This window comes from Neophocaena asiaeorientalis, unplaced genomic scaffold, assembly GCF_003031525.2.
Source record: "Neophocaena asiaeorientalis asiaeorientalis breed wild unplaced genomic scaffold, Neophocaena_asiaeorientalis_V1.1 scaffold399, whole genome shotgun sequence".
In the NCBI taxonomy this organism is placed as follows: domain Eukaryota; kingdom Metazoa; phylum Chordata; class Mammalia; order Artiodactyla; family Phocoenidae; genus Neophocaena; species Neophocaena asiaeorientalis.
The window spans coordinates 2895611-2915452 of record NW_020173964.1 but is presented as its reverse complement, the minus strand read 5'-3'; the positions used below and the strand labels follow the sequence as shown (position 1 = coordinate 2915452).

At 38.8% G+C, this 19842-nt stretch overlaps 2 protein-coding genes across 2 annotated transcripts in view; both read right to left on the bottom strand.

Moving 5' to 3' along the window:
• The window catches only part of TRIM23 (tripartite motif containing 23), a 38133-nt gene that overhangs the window by 12694 nt on the left and 5597 nt on the right, over positions 1-19842 (bottom strand). Inside the window, exons 3-6 of the mRNA XM_024753067.1 lie at positions 14609-14730; positions 5598-5876; positions 4840-5022; positions 2015-2230 (exon numbers count right to left, since the gene is read on the bottom strand). Coding sequence (XP_024608835.1) covers positions 2015-2230; positions 4840-5022; positions 5598-5876; positions 14609-14730 — 800 coding nt within the window. The remainder of the gene's footprint in view (positions 1-2014; positions 2231-4839; positions 5023-5597; positions 5877-14608; positions 14731-19842) is intronic.
• On the bottom strand, positions 16575-17967 carry LOC112404910 (F-box only protein 27-like; the record flags this gene model as incomplete). The annotated part of the gene is given in 3 exon segments (XM_024753075.1): positions 16575-17431; positions 17433-17732; positions 17734-17967. Coding segments are annotated over 3 exon segments (912 nt in total), but the record flags the coding sequence as incomplete, so codon positions are not given.

Below are 19842 nucleotides of genomic sequence, written 5' to 3'. Positions count from 1 at the left end.
TGGCTTTTTGCTTGCTTTGTTTACTGACATATTCCATGTACCTAGAATATACATGGCACATAGTAGGCACACAACAAATATTTGCCTAATAAACAAATCCTAACCATTCAGTATTATGCCTTGAACTTAGATGATGCATCAATTTTTTCTGGAGGGGAGGGATGATTTTGTTCTCAAAATTGGTAATATATATGTGATGTTCCATCCATTCCTCTGTTCAGTTATCTCTGTGGCAGGAACTTTTAAGAATATTGATTGAGATTAGGGTTCTCTGTCTATAAATCAGAACAAAACTAATAGGTCCATATGAAGAATGAATCTAAGACCCCAATTTCATCTGCGTTAACACAGTGAGATAATACCATGTCATTAACAATTATCAGTCACTTTGACAAAATGCTTCAGAAACTCTAAAATACTTCTAAATACTTCAGTTAACTATGAGCTTTCTTTTTAATAAAATAAATATAAAAATACTTTGAAGTATTCACGTAAGTATGATTTAGGACATGATCCATTTCTAATTTTGCTGTGTAGCTTGAGCTGAACAAGTATTTATTAGGCTCTTTGTATCTCTAAATTCTTTGTATCTGGATAGATACATCCAGAATGTGCATATTGTATCATTAGGTTCGAATCAGGAGATAAAAACCACAATAGTCATATGAATAGAAAATATTAATATGAAGAACTGTTAACTAGGTGTAGTTATTAAGTAGGCAACTGAAAGGGTGAAAAGAACTCTGAGGTATCATGGAGCAAACAACTGTAGGAAACAGCTACCACCCTCAGGGCTGGGAGAATAAAGGAGAGATGCTAGAATTATTAAAACTTAAAAACTTATAGGAGGGATCTCATGGAGCTGAAATTCGGATCTCTAAGGAAAGTGGTCTCGTAGTATGAGCAGTGTCATTCACAGGAACCCCAAGCAAATGGGAACGCACAGGAAACCACCTCCACCTTTCAGCTTCCTTCTACTGTCCGCTATTGGCAGAGCCTAAAATCGCATGGAGGCAGCTGGCAGAGCTGGTATGTGGTTTGCAGAGTTCCAGTATCAGCATCACAAAGCAGAGGACAGAACAGGACTGGAGCTCAAAGACAGCTTAATAAATGGCATAAACATCAATTATTACAATTCGATGTGATAAGGACTAAAGGACTCAAGACTGATGTGGTTACAGCCTGGCCACATTCATTTAAGTCTAATCAGATATTTAAGAGAAAAAGCTCTACAACAGTAAAAAGTTTAGCTCTATGATGATTTGATATCAACACAATCATTAGCAATATAGCAAAAGATGAGTGACTGAAGCTTACCAGGAATTCCTAGGGCAATAATTAGCCTTAAATTGTACATCATGAAGGCAGATCCAAAACAGTAATGAGTAAGACTGGCATTTTTGTTAGAATAACCTTAAATCTATTTTAAAAGCACATTATCTGCAAACTGGGTAACAAATTGCTTATGATACGTCAACCATGAAAAAACACGGGTTTTCTGTGACATCAAAGTTGAGAACCAATAAATTAGAGCAGAGATAGGGAGTACATGCTAGCAAGGCACCCCACCTCCACCACCAAAAACAAAAACAAAAGGAGCAAGGAAGAGTAAGTAGCTTCAAAGAACAGCAAACATTTGAAGAAGGATTTCCAATATCAGAAAAGGGAGACATAAGCCCATCAAGCAGAAAGAATAGTATATGCTTGGCAAAGAAGGGTTAAAGGGCTTGGGATGACTGAAGAATGACAGGAAGTTAGAGAGGTTCTAGAACCTATGGTTTTATGGTGGGGAAGACACATGAAAGAGAGGACATTGATGTGGTTGAGTGGAGCAATTTGAGGTTAGAGACCATGTCCTAAGCACAATGTTAATGCCCACAGTAACACAGAGTAATAATATAAAAATATTTATTAAATTAATAAAATAGACTAGTGTGTACCTCTGGTAATGATATACTTAAGCTTACAAATCCTCCTTCTTAAACTATGTCCTAATCATGTTTAAACCACACACCTGTTGCAAAGTCTTTTCACAATGGAGACAGGCTGTTGAAACCTGGGATAACAAAATAGTCATATCTTCTTGCTGCTGTCTGAGCCAAATCAGTTTTTCTCGAACATGAGCATCAACCACACTTAGAGCCATTTCTTCTTGACGACACAGAGTTTCATGTAGATCAGAAAAATAAGCTCGGACACATGACCGGGCATTCTCCGCAGTACCTGGTACCTAAGGCAATAAAAGTAAGTTTTAAACAACTGTAACCTTAACGAAGATTTTATATGTGAAATAATGAAAATTTAAATACAATCTATATCCTTAAAATCCCAAAATGTTTATCTCCACACTAAATTTTTCCCCTTAAGCACAGCCTTTGGATATCCAACTGTTTAAATGACATTTCAAGCAACAAGGAATACCTAATCTCCAGTCTCTCCCAACCCTGAACCTAGTTTCCTCCATCTCAATAAATGGCAACTCCATCTTCCAGGTTATTCAAGTTAAAAAAATTGGAGTCACCCTTAACACTTCTCTTTCGTATCTCACAACTAGTTTCTCAACAAATTCTCCTGACTTCAAAATATATCTAGAATCTGATCATGCCTCACCACCTTCACCTCTGCCAACCTGATTAAAACCATTATCATCTCTCACCTGATTATTATAATAGCCTCCTAATTGGGCTCACTAGATTTACCTCTGCTGCCTATAATGTATTCTCCACCCAGAAGCCAGACTGATCCTTTTTAAATGTTAAGTCAGAATGATAATTATTCTTTTGCTCAAAACTCTCCAGTGGCTTCCCACTCAGAGTAAATGCCAAAGTCCTTTATAGGGGATGTTCAACGACAGACTCCCTGGGAAAGAGACATCTGAGCTAAGACCTGAAAGAGGTAAGAGAGGGAACCATGTGAATATCTTCAAGGGCATTCCTGGAAGAAAGTAAAGCAAGTGCCTTTAAGGACCTTTCTGACCTCAACTCCTGCTATGCTCCCCATCAATCATTCTAATTTATCTAACTCAACCTCCTAAAAGGTTCTTAAGCACACGAGGCACACTCCAACTTCAGGGCCTCTGTACTTGCTCTTCTCTCTGCCTAGAATGCTCTTCCCCCAAATATTAGCATGGTTCCCTTTCTCATCTCCTTTAGGTCTCTGCTTAATGCCCCTTCTCAGGGAGCCTGTCCTCAAACACCCCATATAAAAGTGCATTCCCCCTTTCCCTTATTTTTCTCCAAAGTATCTAATAACATACTTCTGTATTTTACTTATGTACTGTCTCTCTCCCCACATTAGAATGTAAACTTTGCAAAAGCAGGTATTTTTGACTTCAACAGTGTCTATCACTTTGGATGTGTTCAATAAATATTTGCTGAGGGAATAAATAAAATATTTCCACTGTAGCACAAAAATGTCCAATAGAATTTTATGTGATGATAGACATATTCTATATCTGTGCTGACTAATATGGTAGCCACCAGCTACATGCACGTAAAATGTACTTGAAATGTAGCTAGTGAGACTGAGGAAGTAAATTCTGTATTTTCTTGAACTGTTAAATAATTTAAACTTAAATAGCCACAGGAGGCTAATGGCTACTATATTTGACAGAGAGCAGTTCTAGCATTATTCCCCAATGACTTAGCTTAACTTTGTTTCTTTACAAAAGAAAAACACTACATTGTGTCTGTCCCTGTACTTTATATTCCCATCTGAAAATATCCCTTTCTCCTCTATAATTCAATTTTAAAATGCAATTACCACTACCACCTAAGTTCCTTCCTTCTCTCCACAGCCAAACTTCTTAAAAGTTAGACACACTTCCTAACACCCACTGACTCTTCATTTTACCATAGGGTATCTCCTTTCATCTCACAGAAATAACAAATTCAACATCCAAATTAAACTTATCACCTTGGTCCCATTATCCCCTCCCAAATTCTTCTTCCTTCCCCACTAGAGCACAATATCACCATCCACCAGGTTGGGCAAGGTAGAAATCTAAGCATTATGCCTGACCCTGCAAAGTGCCTATCCAATCAATATTATCAATGAATCACTAATATTATCAGTAAATCACTATTCTACTTCTTTAAAATCTCAAATCCATGTACTCCTCTCCATTCTCACTACTCTAGTATTATGGGCCATAAACATTTCTCAAGTAGATAATTTCAGCAACCTCACAATAGGTCTCCTTGCTTCCAATCTTGTTGCTCCTCCATTTTTTATATTAAAGAGCAACCTTTCTTAATGCAAACCTGATTATGTTATTCCTATGCCAATTCTTCAACAGCTCATCACTGCCTGTAAGATAAAGTCCAAACTCTTTAACATGTCTAACAAGATGCTGCAGGATTTGGCCCTTAACTCTCCAACATCTTTTCTTGCCACGCCCCACCCCAATACTCAAAGCTTCAACCATAGTGAACTTAGTTAAGTTTCTACAATATGTCCAATTCTCACTTCCATGTATTTTAACATATGCTTCCCTCTCTGGAACAACTCACTCCCCACCCTACTCTTCTCCCTGACTAAATTCCTTCAAATCTCAGTTTAGACATCACATCTTCTAGAAAGCCTTCTACGACCTACCCAAGTTATTGCTGTTTTTATGCACACTGCCAGGGCATCCTGTACTTCCCCCACAAAGTAACAGTTACCACACTTGAAACTGGCTCTCTTCCATGATGGATTATAAATTTCCATAAAGACAAAGACTTTTTAAAAAACTTATTTCCAGTGACCAGTGCAGTACTGGCACAATATAATTGCTCAATAAATCCTACAAGGTGAAAAAGTGACAAGGAAAAGGGTAAGGAAGAAAAAAACCCATACATGTTCTGTGTGGGCCATTCCAATTCCATCTTCCACTATTTGTTCTCCTCCTTCAATGTGCTGAACGATTCCAACTAATTTTCTGGAATAATCTGAGATTTCCTCAGTGAAGGTCCGTATGCAATGAGCCATATCTAAAATTGATGCTCGGATCTGGTTAGCTTCTGGTTCCAATACTGAATGCTATAAGATGCAACATAATTATAGAAAAGAACTCACAGTATTGACTAATGATATAAAATGCTACTTAAATGGCTCCTATTAATAAAAAACCATCAGCCGCAAGAGGCTGTTATAACACATTTACAAAAAACACAGCATAAGAAATACTAATTTGCCTTCGCCCCAAAACTATTTACCTTTCAAAGAAATAATTTAAAATTAGGAAGTCAATTTATTGCTAAACAAGAATCCAAGAAACCCTCTCTAAAATTTTACCACAAGCATTAGTTCATCAACAGACATAATTATTATCAAAGTAATCCAGTGCATTACAAAAACAGGCACACAAAGAAAAGAACTTTTGTTTCATGCTGGAAAGCCATTTTTCAATGAAGAAAGAATCATGAGGACTCTGAAATTTTTGTTATAATATTCAGAAAATAAATCTCTCATTTCTTTGCATGCTACCAAGCTCAACTCATTCACCATTTACCTCTTCTTTGATCTCTACTCTTAGCATAAAAAACCAAGTCAGTGAAAATAAATGGTGGGCTGGTAAACTAGGTAAGAGTCATCCAGTTTAACTATATTCATACCTTGTGACCTTGGTGTTTTCCATATTCTTTGCAGACACAGCACATGAGTGGGCTAGTTTGACAGCCATCTTCCAAGCAAACAAACTCAATGGCATGCACCTGATGCTGAGAGCACATGGTTTTCTCATGAGGTTTATCAGCTAGAGGCACTCTCCTGTGCTTTGCTAATGTCTTTGTTGAATGGGTAACTTGGGAACACTCTGAGCACAAGTGGGTTGCACATACAGTGCAATATACAGATGCAACGTGAGCTTCATCTTCATCACAACGAATGATGCTCTGATGAACAAAAAAGTAACGTATTAAAACTGAACCCCTTTAACAAACAGAAAATGACTCACAGACATGGAAAACAAACTTATGGTTACCAAAGGGGATAGATAGCAAGGGAGGGGTAGGAGAAATAAATTAGGAGTTTGGGATTAACAAATACACACTACTATATATAAAACAAGTAAACAACAAGGACCTACTGTACAGCACAGGGAACTATACTCAATATCTTGTAATACCTATAAAGGAAAAGAATCTGAAAAAGAATATACGTATCATGTATATGAATATATGTATCATGGTTCAGGTGTACAGCAACTGAATCATGTTGCTGTACACTTGAAACTAACATAGCACTGTAAATTAACTATACTTCAATTAAAAAAATTTTTAAAAACTGAACCCCAATCATCATAACATGCCAAATTTTGAGAGATTGGTTCAAGATGGCGGAGTAGGACATGCGCTCACTCCCTCCTGTGAGAGCACCGGAATCACAACTAACTGCTGAACAATCATCGACAGGAAGACACTGGAACTCACCAGAGAACATACCCCACATCCAAAGACAAAGGAGAAACTGCAATGAGATGGTAGGAGGGGCGCAATCACAATAAAATCAAATCCCATAACCGCTGGGTGAGCAAATCACAAACTGGAGAACACTCATACCACAGAAGTCCACCCACTGGAGTGAAGGTTCTCAGCCCCATGTCTGGCTTCCCAACCTGGGGGGCTGGAAATAGGAAAAGTAATCCCCAGAGAACTGGACTTGGAAGGACAGCAGGATTTGACTGCAAGACTTAGACAGGACTGGGGGAAACAGAGGCTCTACTCTTGGAGGGCACACACAAAGTAGTCTGTGCACCAGGACCCAGGGGGAAGGAGCAGTGACCCCACAGGAGACTGAACCAGACCTACCTGCTAGTGTTGGAGGGTCTCCTGCAGAGGCAGGGGGCAGCTAAGGCTCACCTTCAGGACACTGGCAGCAGAAGTTCTGGGAAGTACTCATTGGCACAAGCCCTCCCAGAATCCGCCATTAGCCCCACCAAAGAGCCTGCAGGCTTCAGTGCTGGGTGGCCTCAGGCCAAACAACCAACAGGGAGGGAACACAGCCCCACCCAGCAGCAGACAAGCAGATTAAAGTTTTACTGAGCTCTGCCCACCAGAGCGACACCCGAGCTCTACCCACCACCAGTCCCTCCCATCAGGAAGCTTGCACAAGCCTCTTAGATAGCCTCATCCACCAGAGGGAAGACAGCAGAAGCAAGAACTACAATCCTGCAGGCTGTGGAACAAAAACCACATTCACAGAAAGATAAGACAAGATGAAAAGGCAGAGGGTTATGTACCAGATGAAGAAACAAGATAAAACCCCAGAAAAAGAACTAAATGAAGGGGAGATAGGCAACCTTCCAGAAAAAGAATTCAGAATAGTGATAGTGAAGAAGATCCAGGACCTCAGAAAAAAAAAATGGAGGCAGAGATCGAGAAGATGCAAGAATGTTTAACAAAGACCTAGAAGAATTAAAGAACAAACAAACAGAGATGAACAATACAATAACTGAAATGAAAAATACACTAGAAGGAATCAACAGCAGAATAACTGAGGCAGAAGAACAGTTAAGTGACCTGGAAGAGAAAATGGTGGAAACCACTGCTGCAGAACAGAATAAAGAAAAAGGAATGAAAAGAAATGAAGACAGCCTAAGAGACTGCTGGGACAACATTAAATGCACCAACATTCACATTATAGGGGTTCCAGAAGGAGAACAGAGAGAGAAAGGACCTGAGAAAATATTTGAAGAGATTATAGTTGAAAACTTCCCTAACATGGGAAAGGAAATAGCCACCCAAGTCCAGGAAGCGCAAGGAGTCCCAGGCAGGATAAACCGAAGGAAAAACACACCCAGACACATAGTAATCAAATTGACAAAAATTAAAGACAAAGAGAAATTATTAAAAGCAACAAGGGAAAAACAAAAAATAACATATAAGGGAACTCCCCATAAGGTTAACCACTGATTTATCAGCAGAAACGCAGCAAACCAGAAGGGAGTGGTACAATATATTTAAAGTGATGAAAGGAAGGAAGCTGCAACCAAGAATACTCTACCCAGTAAGGATCTTATTCAGATTTGATGGAGAAATCAAAAGCTTTACAGACAAGCAAAAGCTAAGAGAATTCAGCACCACCAAACCAGCTCTACAACAAATGCCAAAGGAGTTTCTCTAAGCAGGAAACACAAGAGAAGAAAAGGACCTAAAAAAACAAACCCAAAACAATTAAGAAAATGGTCATAGGAACATACATATCGATAATTACCTTAAATGTGAATGGATTAAATGCTCTAACCAAAAGACACAGGCTTGCTGAATGGATACAAAAACAAGACCCATATAGATGCTGTCTACAAGAGACCCACTTCAGACCTAGGGACACATACAGACAGAAAGTGAGGGGATGGAAAAAATAGTCCATGCAAATGGAAATAAAAAGAAAGCTGGAGTAGCAATATTCATATCAGATAAAATAGACTTTAAAATAAAGGATGTTACAAGAGACAAGGAAGGACACTACAAAATGATCAAGGGATCAATCTAAAAGGAAGATATAACAATTATAAACATACATGCACCCAACATAGGAGCACCTCAATACATAAGGCAAATGCTAACAGCTATAAAAGGGGAAATCAACAGTAACACAATAATAGTGGGGGACTTTAACACCTCACTGACACCAATGGACAAACATTCCAGACAGAAAATTAATAAGGAAACACACGCTTTAAATGACACAATAAACCAGATAGATTTAATTGATATTTATAGGACATTCCATCTGAAAGCAGCAGATTACACTTTCCTCTCAAGTGCACATGGAACATTCTCCAGGATAGATCACATCTTGGGTCACAAATCAAGCCCTGGTAAATATAAGAAACTTGAAATCATATCAAGCATCTTTTCCGACCACAATGCTATGAGATTAGAAATCAATTACAGGAGAAAAAATGTGAAAAACACAAACACGTGGAGGGTAAACAATATGCTACAAAATAACCAAGAGATCACTGAAGAAATCAAAGAGGAAATGAAAAAATACCTAGAGACACCACTGTAAAGCAATTATACTCCAATAAAGATGTTAAAAAATAAATACCTAGAAACAAATGACAAAGAAAACATGATGACCCAAAACCTATGGAATGCAGCAAAAGAGTTCTAAGAGGGAAGTTTATCGCAATACAATCCTACCTCAAGAAACAAGAAACATTTCAAATAAACAACCTAAACTTACACCTAAAGCAATTAGATAAAGAAGAACAAAAAAAACCCAAAGTCAGCAGAAGGAAAGAATCATAAACATCTGAGCAGAAATAAATGAAATAGAAACAAAGAAAACAATAGCAAAGATCAATAAAACTAAAAACTGGTTCTTTGAGAAATAAACATAATTGATAAAGCTTTACCTGGACTCATCAAGAAAAAGAGGGAGAGGACTCAAATCAATAAAATTAGAAATGAAAAAGGAGAAGTTACAACGGACACCGTAGAAACACAAAGCATCATAAGAGACTACTACAAGCAACTCTATGCCAATAAAATGGACAACCTGGAAGAAATGGACAAATTCTTAGAAAGGTATAACCTTACAAGACTGAACCAGGAAGAGATAGAAAATATGAACAGACCAATCACAAGTAATGAAATTGAAACTGTGATTAAAAATCTTCCAACAAACAAAAGTCCAGGACCAGATGGATTCACAGGTGAATTCTATCAAACATTTAGAGAAGAGCTAACACCCATCCTTCTCAAACTCTCCCCAAAAAATTGCTGAGGAAGGAACACTCCCAAACTCACTCTATGAGGCCACCACCACCCAGATACCAAAACCAGACAAAGATACTACAAAAAAAGAAAATTACAGACCAATATCACTGATGAATACAGATGCAAAAATCCTCAACAAAATACTAGCAAACTGAATCCAACAATACATTAAAATGATCATACACCATGACCAAGTTAGATTTATCCCAGGGATGCAAGGATTCTTCGATATTCACAAAGCAATCATGTGATACACCATGCTTATTTTTGGTTTTATTTCCATTACTCTAGGAGGTGGGTCAAAAAAGATCAGCAGACTTAAAAGCTTTTGCACAGCAAAAGAAACTATAAACAAGACAAAAGGACAACCCTCAGAATGGGAGGAAATATTTGCAAACAAATCAATGGACAAAGGATCAATTTCCAAAATATATAAACAGCTCATGCAGCTCAATATCAAAAAAACAAACAACCCAATCAAAAAATGAGCAGAAGACCTACACAGTCATTTCTCCAAAGAAGACATACAGATGGCCAAGAGGCACATGAAAAGCTGCTCAACATCACTAATCATTAGAGAAATGCAAATCAAAACTACAGTGAGGTATCACCTCACACTGGTTAGAATGGGCATCATCAGAAAATCTAGAAACAACAAATGCTGCAGAGGGTGTGGAGAAAAGGGAACCCTCTTGCACTGCTGGTGGGAATGTAAATCGATACAGCCACTATGGAGTACAGTATGGAGTTTCCTTAAAAACACTAAAAATAGAATTACCATATGACCCAGCAATCCCAAGCCTGGGCATATACCCAGAGAAAACCATAATTCAAAAACACACACGTGGGCTTCCCTGGTGGCATGGTGGTTGAGAATCTGCCTGCCGGAGCAGCGGACACAGGTTCAAGCCCTGGATGGGAGGATCCCACATGCCATGGAACAACTAAGCCCATGCGCTACAGCTGCTGAGCCTGTGCTCTAAAGCCTGCGAACCACAAGTACTGAAGCCCATGTGCCTAGAGCCCATGCTCCACAACGAGAGGCCACCGCAATGAAAAGCCCACTCGCCGCAACTAGAGAAGGCCTGCTCTCAGCAGCGAAGACCCAACACAGCCAAATAAATAAATAAATAAAATAATAAATTTTTTTAAAATAGCAATTCCTATTTAATAATAATTTTAAAAACACACATGCACCCCAATGTTCATTGCAACACTATTTACAATAGCCAGGTCATGGAAGCAACCTAAATGCCCATTGACACAAGAATGGTTAAAGAAGACGTGGTACATATATACAATGCAAGATTATTCAGCCATAAAAAGGAACAAAATTGGGTCATTTGTAGAGACGTGGATGGACCTAGAGACTGTCATACAGAGTGAAATAAGTTCAGAAAGAGAAAAACAAATATTGTATACTAACGCATATATGTACAGAAAAATGGTACAGATGAATGGGTTTGCAGGGCAGAAATTGAGATAAAGATGTACAGAACAAACGTACAGACACCAAGGGGGGAAAGCAGGGGGTGGGGGGTGTGATGAACTGGGAGATTGGGATTGACATATATACACTAATATGTATAAAGTAGTTAACTAATAAGAACCTGCTGTATAGCACAAGGAACTCCACTTCACTGTACAGTAGAAACACAACATTGTAAAACAATTATACCCCAATTAAAAGAAAAAAAAAAAGAAAATACAAGGAAAGACAAAAAAAATTATTTAGAGAGGTAACTGAGACCTAGGATGAAAGTAGTTTACTCTAGAAAGGGATTCATATTTATTTTTTCATGATTTTATGGTATTATCAATAGTGGACCACCTTAATATGACTGCAAAAATGGGTATTACTTGCACAATCCAAAGATTCAAACTCTGAATCTAATTCTATGCAATAGCATGTCTGTTTCAACTGGTGTCCTGGCTTATTGTGAATGTCTTCTGCTGGATGTCTCATCTAGGTGTGGGTTTGGTATTTGACTTATGCCTCCTCACCACTGAAAGCCATTAAAAAACCCAGACATTTTCCTGAATAGGCTAATGCCCTCAGGGCAAAAGCACATTCTTTGCTCCTGTATCTCAGTGAATTTCCATTTTCCCTTCAGATTTGGCCTGATTTTTTGTTCCTAACTTATCAAGTCTTTAATGCTTTTAAAATAATTTTTAGTGAATTCATTCCACTTTATTTATTTTCAGCAGACGAGATAGTGTCTATAACCAAGCCTACCATTACTGAGATAATCTCTTGGAACTTTTCACGATAATGAAATCATCTACTTGTTTGTGTCATCAACTAGGTATAAGCTGCATGAAGGCAAGAACATTGTCTTAGTGTTTTCTGCATTTACAGCACTGAGCACAGGACCTGCCTCCCAATAGGTAATTTTAGTATTAATAAAAGTAGCTCCTGTGTACTTTTAGGATCCTATTTCAATCCTTTACCCTCACCTCAGTGTCAGACTTCTAAAACATCTGAGTAAGCATCACAGGATGTCTCTCTTCTACTGTCTCCTTTACCTCCTTCCCATTCATCTTTATTTCCTTCCTAGAATAGACTTTCCCAGGTCTACGGACTGAACTGTGTTCTTCCAAAATTCATATATTGAAGCCCCAGCCCCCAGTGTTACTGCATTTGGAGATAGGGTCTTTAGGAGGTAATTAGGGTTAAATAAGGTCATAAGGATGTGGTCCTAATCTAGTAGGTGGCATCATAAGAAGAGGAAGAGACAGATCTCCCTCCCTCTCTCCCTGTGCACATGTCCTAAGGAAAGGCCAGGTGAGCACAGGGTGAGGTAGCCGTGGCCTACAAGCCAAAAGAAGAGGTCTCAGAATGCCAACACCTTGATCTTGGACTTACCAGCCTCCAGAACTGTGACAAGATAAATAAATTTCTGTTGTTCAACCAAAAAAAATAAATAAATAACATGCCAAATTTTGAAATATAAAAGCCCATAATCTTTTTTTAACTGACCAGACTTTATACATAAAAATATACTGGTAATTAAGTACAAAGGTCATTTGCTACTCATTTCTATAGGTAAGTGAGAAGGTATTTCCAAAATTGATTATCAATATATGCTATGAATTTGAGGTCAAAAATAAAACCATTGTTATAGATTCACAGTCAGTGCAAAGATATCTTCTGCAAAATCCCCTCACTTTACATGCAAGAAACTGACAATAGAGGATAGAAGTCTTTTTTTTTTAAGACTGAAAAAACTGATAGTAAATACATCCTCACTGCTTTAAATATTACTTGTCAGCATGATGTATAGAAGAAGAGAAGCACAAATGTTATTTAGATAACCAAGTGAAGCTTTTAAAAACACCGATGCCTAGACCCCAACCTGAGAAACACTTATTTCTCAATAGGTAGAGATGAAGTGGAAGCTGTGTATTTTTTCTAAAGCTCCACAGGTGAGTCCATTGCACTATCCTGGTTGAAAATCACTGATTTAAGAAACAACAACAACAACAAAAACCCTATGTTATATGTAAACTTTTAAATATTTATAATTTTTATGAATTAGTAAAAAGCATTATGAGTTATAAATTTTACATGTCAGATATTCAAGAATCTTTGAAAACTTTTCTGCATATAAAAGGCCATAATTAGAAAGGGAAAGATTTGGTATAAATTTTTGCAGAAATAAAAATTAGAAAATATATCAATGATGTCATTCAATATCACACTAAATAAAAAAGTGAACCCAAAGTTAAACAGTTTTGTTTGCAATTATGAGAAATATATACGTGTAAAATTAAAAGTCGTGTCTTCTGTTTTCCAGACCTGATAAATAATTTATAAGACCAACATCAGATAATACTCAATGGCTTTCAAAATAAAGATAAAAGATAAATCATGGGAAAAAACTGCAAATTTTAGAAAACAGTGCTTCAGTTTGAAATCCATTTCACTGATTCGCTTTATATAAGGAAATCATAATCTAATAAAAGAGAAGTAAAAAGCAATCTGACATGTTTGCCTTCATACTAAACATGTGGTTTTAAAGTTGATCATCAAAACTATTAACTGCTATTTACTACAACTATTCCTATAATCAGAACAGTCTATGAGCTATGCAGACAATTTTATGTTAAAAATGTATTTTAGGGGCTTTCCCTGGTGGCACAGTGGTTGAGAGTCCGCCTGCTGATGCAGGGGACACGGGTTCGTGCCCCAGTCCGGGAAGATCCCACATGCCGCAGAGCGGCTGGGCCCGTGAGCCATGGCCGCTGAGCCTGCGCATCCTGAGCCTGTGCTCCGCAGCGGGAGAGGCTACAACAGTGAGAGGCCCACGAACAGAAAAAAAAAAAAAAAATGTACTTTAATTTGTGTTAATGGTCTTCTAATATTTACTGGATACTTACCTGTCTGGATAAAGAGAGTACATCTACGCACAATTTAACTTTTCATGAAGATATTTAATAGTAATTCCCTCAGGAGCTACTGCTGTCTTTAAGGCATTCTGCCTCTACACTAAAAGGCACCTTTCATGGAGTTCCTCTTTCTCTCTCTGTGCTTTACTGTTGAATGATTCACTTTTGCATCCTCTGCTTTAATGTAGCTTACACATCCTTCTTATTCATCCATAATCTTCTTACTTTTTCACTTTACCCTTAGATAGAATTAATGATGATAAGGAAACAAGTTTATACACTAAACATACTTTGGGTACAGCATTTCCAGAGAATTCAAATTTCAGTTTTACTTTTGTTTGGTTGGGGATTTTGTTGCCTTCAGAACTATAATGTAATGAAAAGTTGTGTTTCTGGAATCCTACCTGCTGGGGTAAGTAAGGTAATATTGTGCATCTAATAGCAAATATTTTAAACTAAAAGAAAAAATTCATGCTCATAACAAAAATTTCAACAAGTTCAATCACTACCTCTCCAGATATCCCAATGGATTCTTCTGCAGCTCCATACTGACCAATATGTCCATTCTGTAGTCGTTCCAAAAGCTCCAATAAAGCAAAATTTTTTTTCAATCCCCAGACACCTGAATCTCCTAGAATATAAAAATAAAAACTAAATCTAACAAAAGGGAATATTATTTATTTTACCTCAAATCTCAATAGTAATTTCTGTCTCATAGTTCAATCATTAATAATGTCTAAATTTTAAAAATTCAAAATTTCTCCATTTTCTGTTAATGCTATAACAGTTGTCTTAATATTCTCTTTAAAATACAGAACTCCTTAGCATTCTAAGTAGAAACATATTTTAAAGTTCTATTATTTTTCTATAATTTAACTTTATAAATCCTATTTTGTCACCAACTTTTACTACATATACTAAAACAAGTGCTTTAAATATTTTTAACAGCAACCTACAGTAAGAAATACATTTCACATTACAACCCAGGATAACACACACACACACACACACACACACCTGAAACAAAAGATTAACACACCAACATTCACCCTCACAGTTTGCGACACACTCTGATGGTTTTTGTTCTATTTCTTTTTTAAAAATCCTATTCACAACCAATTAAATTGATTTTATGACCACAAATAAGCTATGACTCATGTTTGAAAACCACTGTATGAAAGATACACTTAACCAAAAATAAGTCCGTCTCTAAGTAAACTGAAACTAGAACAGCTAAAGATAATATTTTCCCCACCCCTCATCTAACCTAGAACCTAATAGCAGTCAGTGAACATATAAACTCTTTCTCACACAAACACACAGAGCTTCACACTAAGGCATGACAATAGTCCCTTTTAGGTACATAAGAATCTAGGCACATCTGAATAAGGACCAATGCTTCTTTTCCCCAGAATTGACCATAAAAGGCCAGGTGAGCATTCATATGTGCACGCATGTGTGCCTACACAATATGGGCATGTGCATACACACATGCACATGTGCAAACACACACACAAACTCTTCCTAAGCCTATAAATAAGAGCCAGATCCTTCAGCAATTAGAAGGAGTATCTGTCTGTTATGATGAGCTTCTATACAACAAATACCATCTGACACAAAGCTGCCACCTAATACATATTCACTGAAAAAGCAAATAAATAAAAGGATGATGGGGTCATTGGCTACATGGCTCCCCTTCCTCTTGGTCCCTCTTTTCTAAGGGAGGAAGGGAGGGAAGAAAAAAAGGAAGATGAAGGGAAGGGAAGAGAAGGGAAGGGCCTCAGCCTTGCCACCCCACAGGGCTTCCTCAACTGTTTTAATTTTTCACACATATTCTACCTCAAGCTGAGTTCTATCCACTTTATTTATAAAAGATTAAGAAGTATACTGAGTCCTTTATTTAAAAGTATTACCTTGACGATATCCAAATACTGTCATTATATAGTAAACACATACACGTAAACTCCTAGCAGTATCTAGGCAGTATCTATCTACTGCCTAGTATATCACTAAATACTCCTGTAACTGTCAAAATAACTCTAAAATCTCAATGGCTTAAAGCAACAAAGATTCGCTTTTTGCTCACGCAGGATCTCAAGGGTTGGTGAAGACCAGAGAGGCTCTGTTCCCTACTGTCCACGATCAGGGGGCACAGGCCACCGAGGTTCCAACCCCCTGGACCACCTCACTACAGCAGGGAGAGGGATTTACTGCAAACCATCATAAATCCATTCTTAACAGCTTCTACCTGGAAGTTAACACCTCACTTCTACTATAATTTCACTGGTTAAAGGGAAATCACACAGTTCTTCCTACCTAATCACAAGAGGGCAGGGAAGTGTAATTTTACCATGAGAACAGAAGAGAAGAACCATAAGTAATGCTGACCAGTATTAATAACCATGACAAACAACTACTGATACTATTCTTTTTTTTTGGCAAAATAATACCTTTATTACCTATGATTGGCAGGTATTTTATAAATAAAATATATTTATTCTCTCCATGTTCGAAAAGAATTTCAAAACAACAAAATGATTTTATACACCATACAATTCAGGGTAGGGTTGGGCTCAGGGGACTACTTCATTGTTCACAGGGTGAGCAATGAGCTCTGAGTCCTGGTCCCAGTCTTGAAACCACAAAGGTGGTTTCGAGGGCTTGGTGTGAGGGGAGGGTGAGGGCCTCTCCCAATCCAGCATTTCCCTGTGCTCACTGTGGATTTCCACTCAATGGACCAGGGGTTGCCTTACAGCAGCGGCAGCTGTAAATCTGACGGGAGAACATTCTTCTAGTAGCTTCCAGATTCTAAAGACAGGGCCCAGTAGGACCTTCGATGGGCCCCAGCAGATCCAAGGATGCCAGGAGCTATAAGCGCCTGATTAATGAGATGGCCCAGCTAATGGTCCCAGCTCCTGGAAAGTACGGTCAGGTTGTTTTACAAGGACAGTCCTTCACTTGAACAGCCGTACCCGTGGAATCACACTGGCATTGGGCAGATCGATTCCATTTTGTTCAGGCCAAAATTCCAAGTCCCAAACCCAGTGTTCAACAGACACAAAGCGGACACCAATCTTGAAGCTGAAGAACACATGGTTGACCTCAAAGCGGACACTGTTTCTACCCTGCCGGATGGAAACAGGCATAGGAGAGAAATTATGCAGCATGGTCTGGTTGGCATCTAGAAGTTGGACAGTTAGCTCATATACACAGGCCGTGCCTTGTTGGTCTGTCCACCCGGCAGAGACACAAATCTCAATCTTTCCACTATACAGGAGCTCTGGCCACAGACCCTCCTCCTCCAGGTCCAACATTTCCTTCTTGTGACACCACCTTGTAGGCAGACAGGAAGGAGTCCTGGGAAGTGGCCCGAGGCCTGACCTCCAAGTTTTCCTCCTCTCCCCAGCCGTCTCCACTGCTCTGCATCATCCAGTCCCGGAAGCCTTCTAGGCCCTTGGGGTTCCGGAGGAGGTTGCGTCCTATCGGTCTTCGCTCACAGAAGCAGCCCAGGATGCAGGGCCTGAGGTCGCCGGCGGAGGGCAGGTAGGTGTGGAGGACAGGTGACAGGGCGGCACGGTCTTGGGCCAGGATGCTCAGCCTCAGGTCCTGGCAGTCCACCAGGTCACACCAGCAACTGGCACACCTGGCGGCAGTGCCCGAGCAGCACGTGTGGAGGCACGTGGCTCAGCACCATCTCGAGCAGCTCCATGGGCAGTTGGCCCAGACCCGGCATCTCCTCGGGTTCAGGGTCCGGAGCGGGGACACTGGCGGGCAGGCCCCTGGAGGCTGAGGTGCACGTGCATGGTCTCCTCGCCAGGCCCGGCTGCCACTCTGGGCATCTCAGCCATTGCTCCTCCCTGGTGGGCCATCACCTTGCCTCACATGCTCCCTTCTCCACCTCCGCCCTTTTTATTCCCCCGCCCCTCCCTTCCTAATACCCAGCCCCAGACCCCTGCCTGCACCCACCCCGGCCCCAGCCCCATCCTCCCTCTGACTCTGATACTATTCTTGAACTAGAGAAGAATTCTAATTCTGATTCTCTCATATTAACAGTAGTTTGGGGGATTAGGGTGTGGGGGGCGGGAGACTGGGAGTTTGGCATTAGCAGATGCAAACTATTATATATAGAATGGATAAACAAGGTGCTACTATACAGCACAGGGAACTATATTCAATATCCTGTAATAAACCATAATGGAAAAAAAACCCAGTGATTTGCTTCTTTAGAAGCAAAACATGATTTTTTTTCTTCTTTATACTTTTTAATAGATTTTTCAAATTTTCTGCTATGTATACGTACATTATTTCTATAATACATTTAAAAATAGATTAAAAAACAATGACAGCAAACTATATCAAGGGTCATTAACACATATTCCATAGGCTGGAATCACGGCAAAAATCTAACCTACAAGCTATAGTAAATACCTATAATAATTACAACCTATATCCGAGGCAGAGTTGTTGGTTTGCTTGCTTTTTCTAATGTTGATATGATAGCAATCATGTTTGATTTCAACCTAGGATATGACTAACCATTACCTGTCATAAATTCCTAGTTTATCACAGTGAGGATGATAACACAGTGAGGATGATGTGGTATTTACGCAGAGAAGATAGTACCCTTCAAAATGGTGGAAGGGTCCGTCCTCTGTTTGCAAAATATTACTACTTCTATATAGTTTTATATAAAGAAGATGGTATGATATATATAAATTACAGAATAAAAGGCCAAATAAAAGAATGTCAAAATAGACATCTCCCCCCTCCACTTTATTATTTCTTGGCTAACAGTAAGTTAATGCTAACACTTTCCTATATTAGTTTTCTGGCAAATGGGCATACTAATTACTTAAATCAAGGACTACCAAAACCTTAAGAAACCATTCTTTCCTTACAAGAAAATATTTTACAACCATGCTTCTTAGCATTTTAAAGCTTTTCAGTCTAAAAATCTGGGTACTCTTGCTTCCTTTTTTTGGTGGTTACATTATTTTAAATGTGTTCCACTTGACATATAGTATGAATACATTAAAACAGTCTTAAAACAATTAGTGCTACTGACCTGAAAAAAATGGACAACGTTAAACTATTACTTTTGGAGAAATTCGATCATTAAAAAGAATAAACATAGAATTCATCGTTGTAAAATAACTGTTCAAATGTTAATAAATGTTATTTCCAAATCTGGTATCCCACAGTAATTAATTCATTTTGAAAAATATAAAGTGAAGTTTTAAAAGTATGTAGGGGGACTTCCCTGGTGGTGCAGTGGTTAAGAATCCGCCCGCCAATGCAAGGAACATGGGTTTGTTCCCTGGTCCAGGAAGATCCCACATGCCATGGAGCAACTAAGCCCATGCGCTACAACTACTGAGCCTGTGCTTCACAGCCCACGAGACAGAACTACCGAGCCCGCGTGCCCCAACTGCTGAAGCCCACGTGCTTAGAACCTGTGCTCCACAACGAGAAGCCCATGCACAAGGAAGAGTAGCCCCCTGCTCACCTCAACTAGAGAAAGTCCACGCACAGCAACGAAAACCCAACGTAGCCAAAAATAAATAAATAAATTTATTAAAGAAAGAAATAAATAAAATAAATAAAAGTACGCAGGAAACTGAAAAAAATCCACCAGACCTTTAAATTCATTTTAACAGAAAACAAGGAGTAGTTAGTAGTTATCACTAGCTGCAAACACTTCTGCCTCAGATATCAGTAAATAACAACATGCTGAAACTCAGAT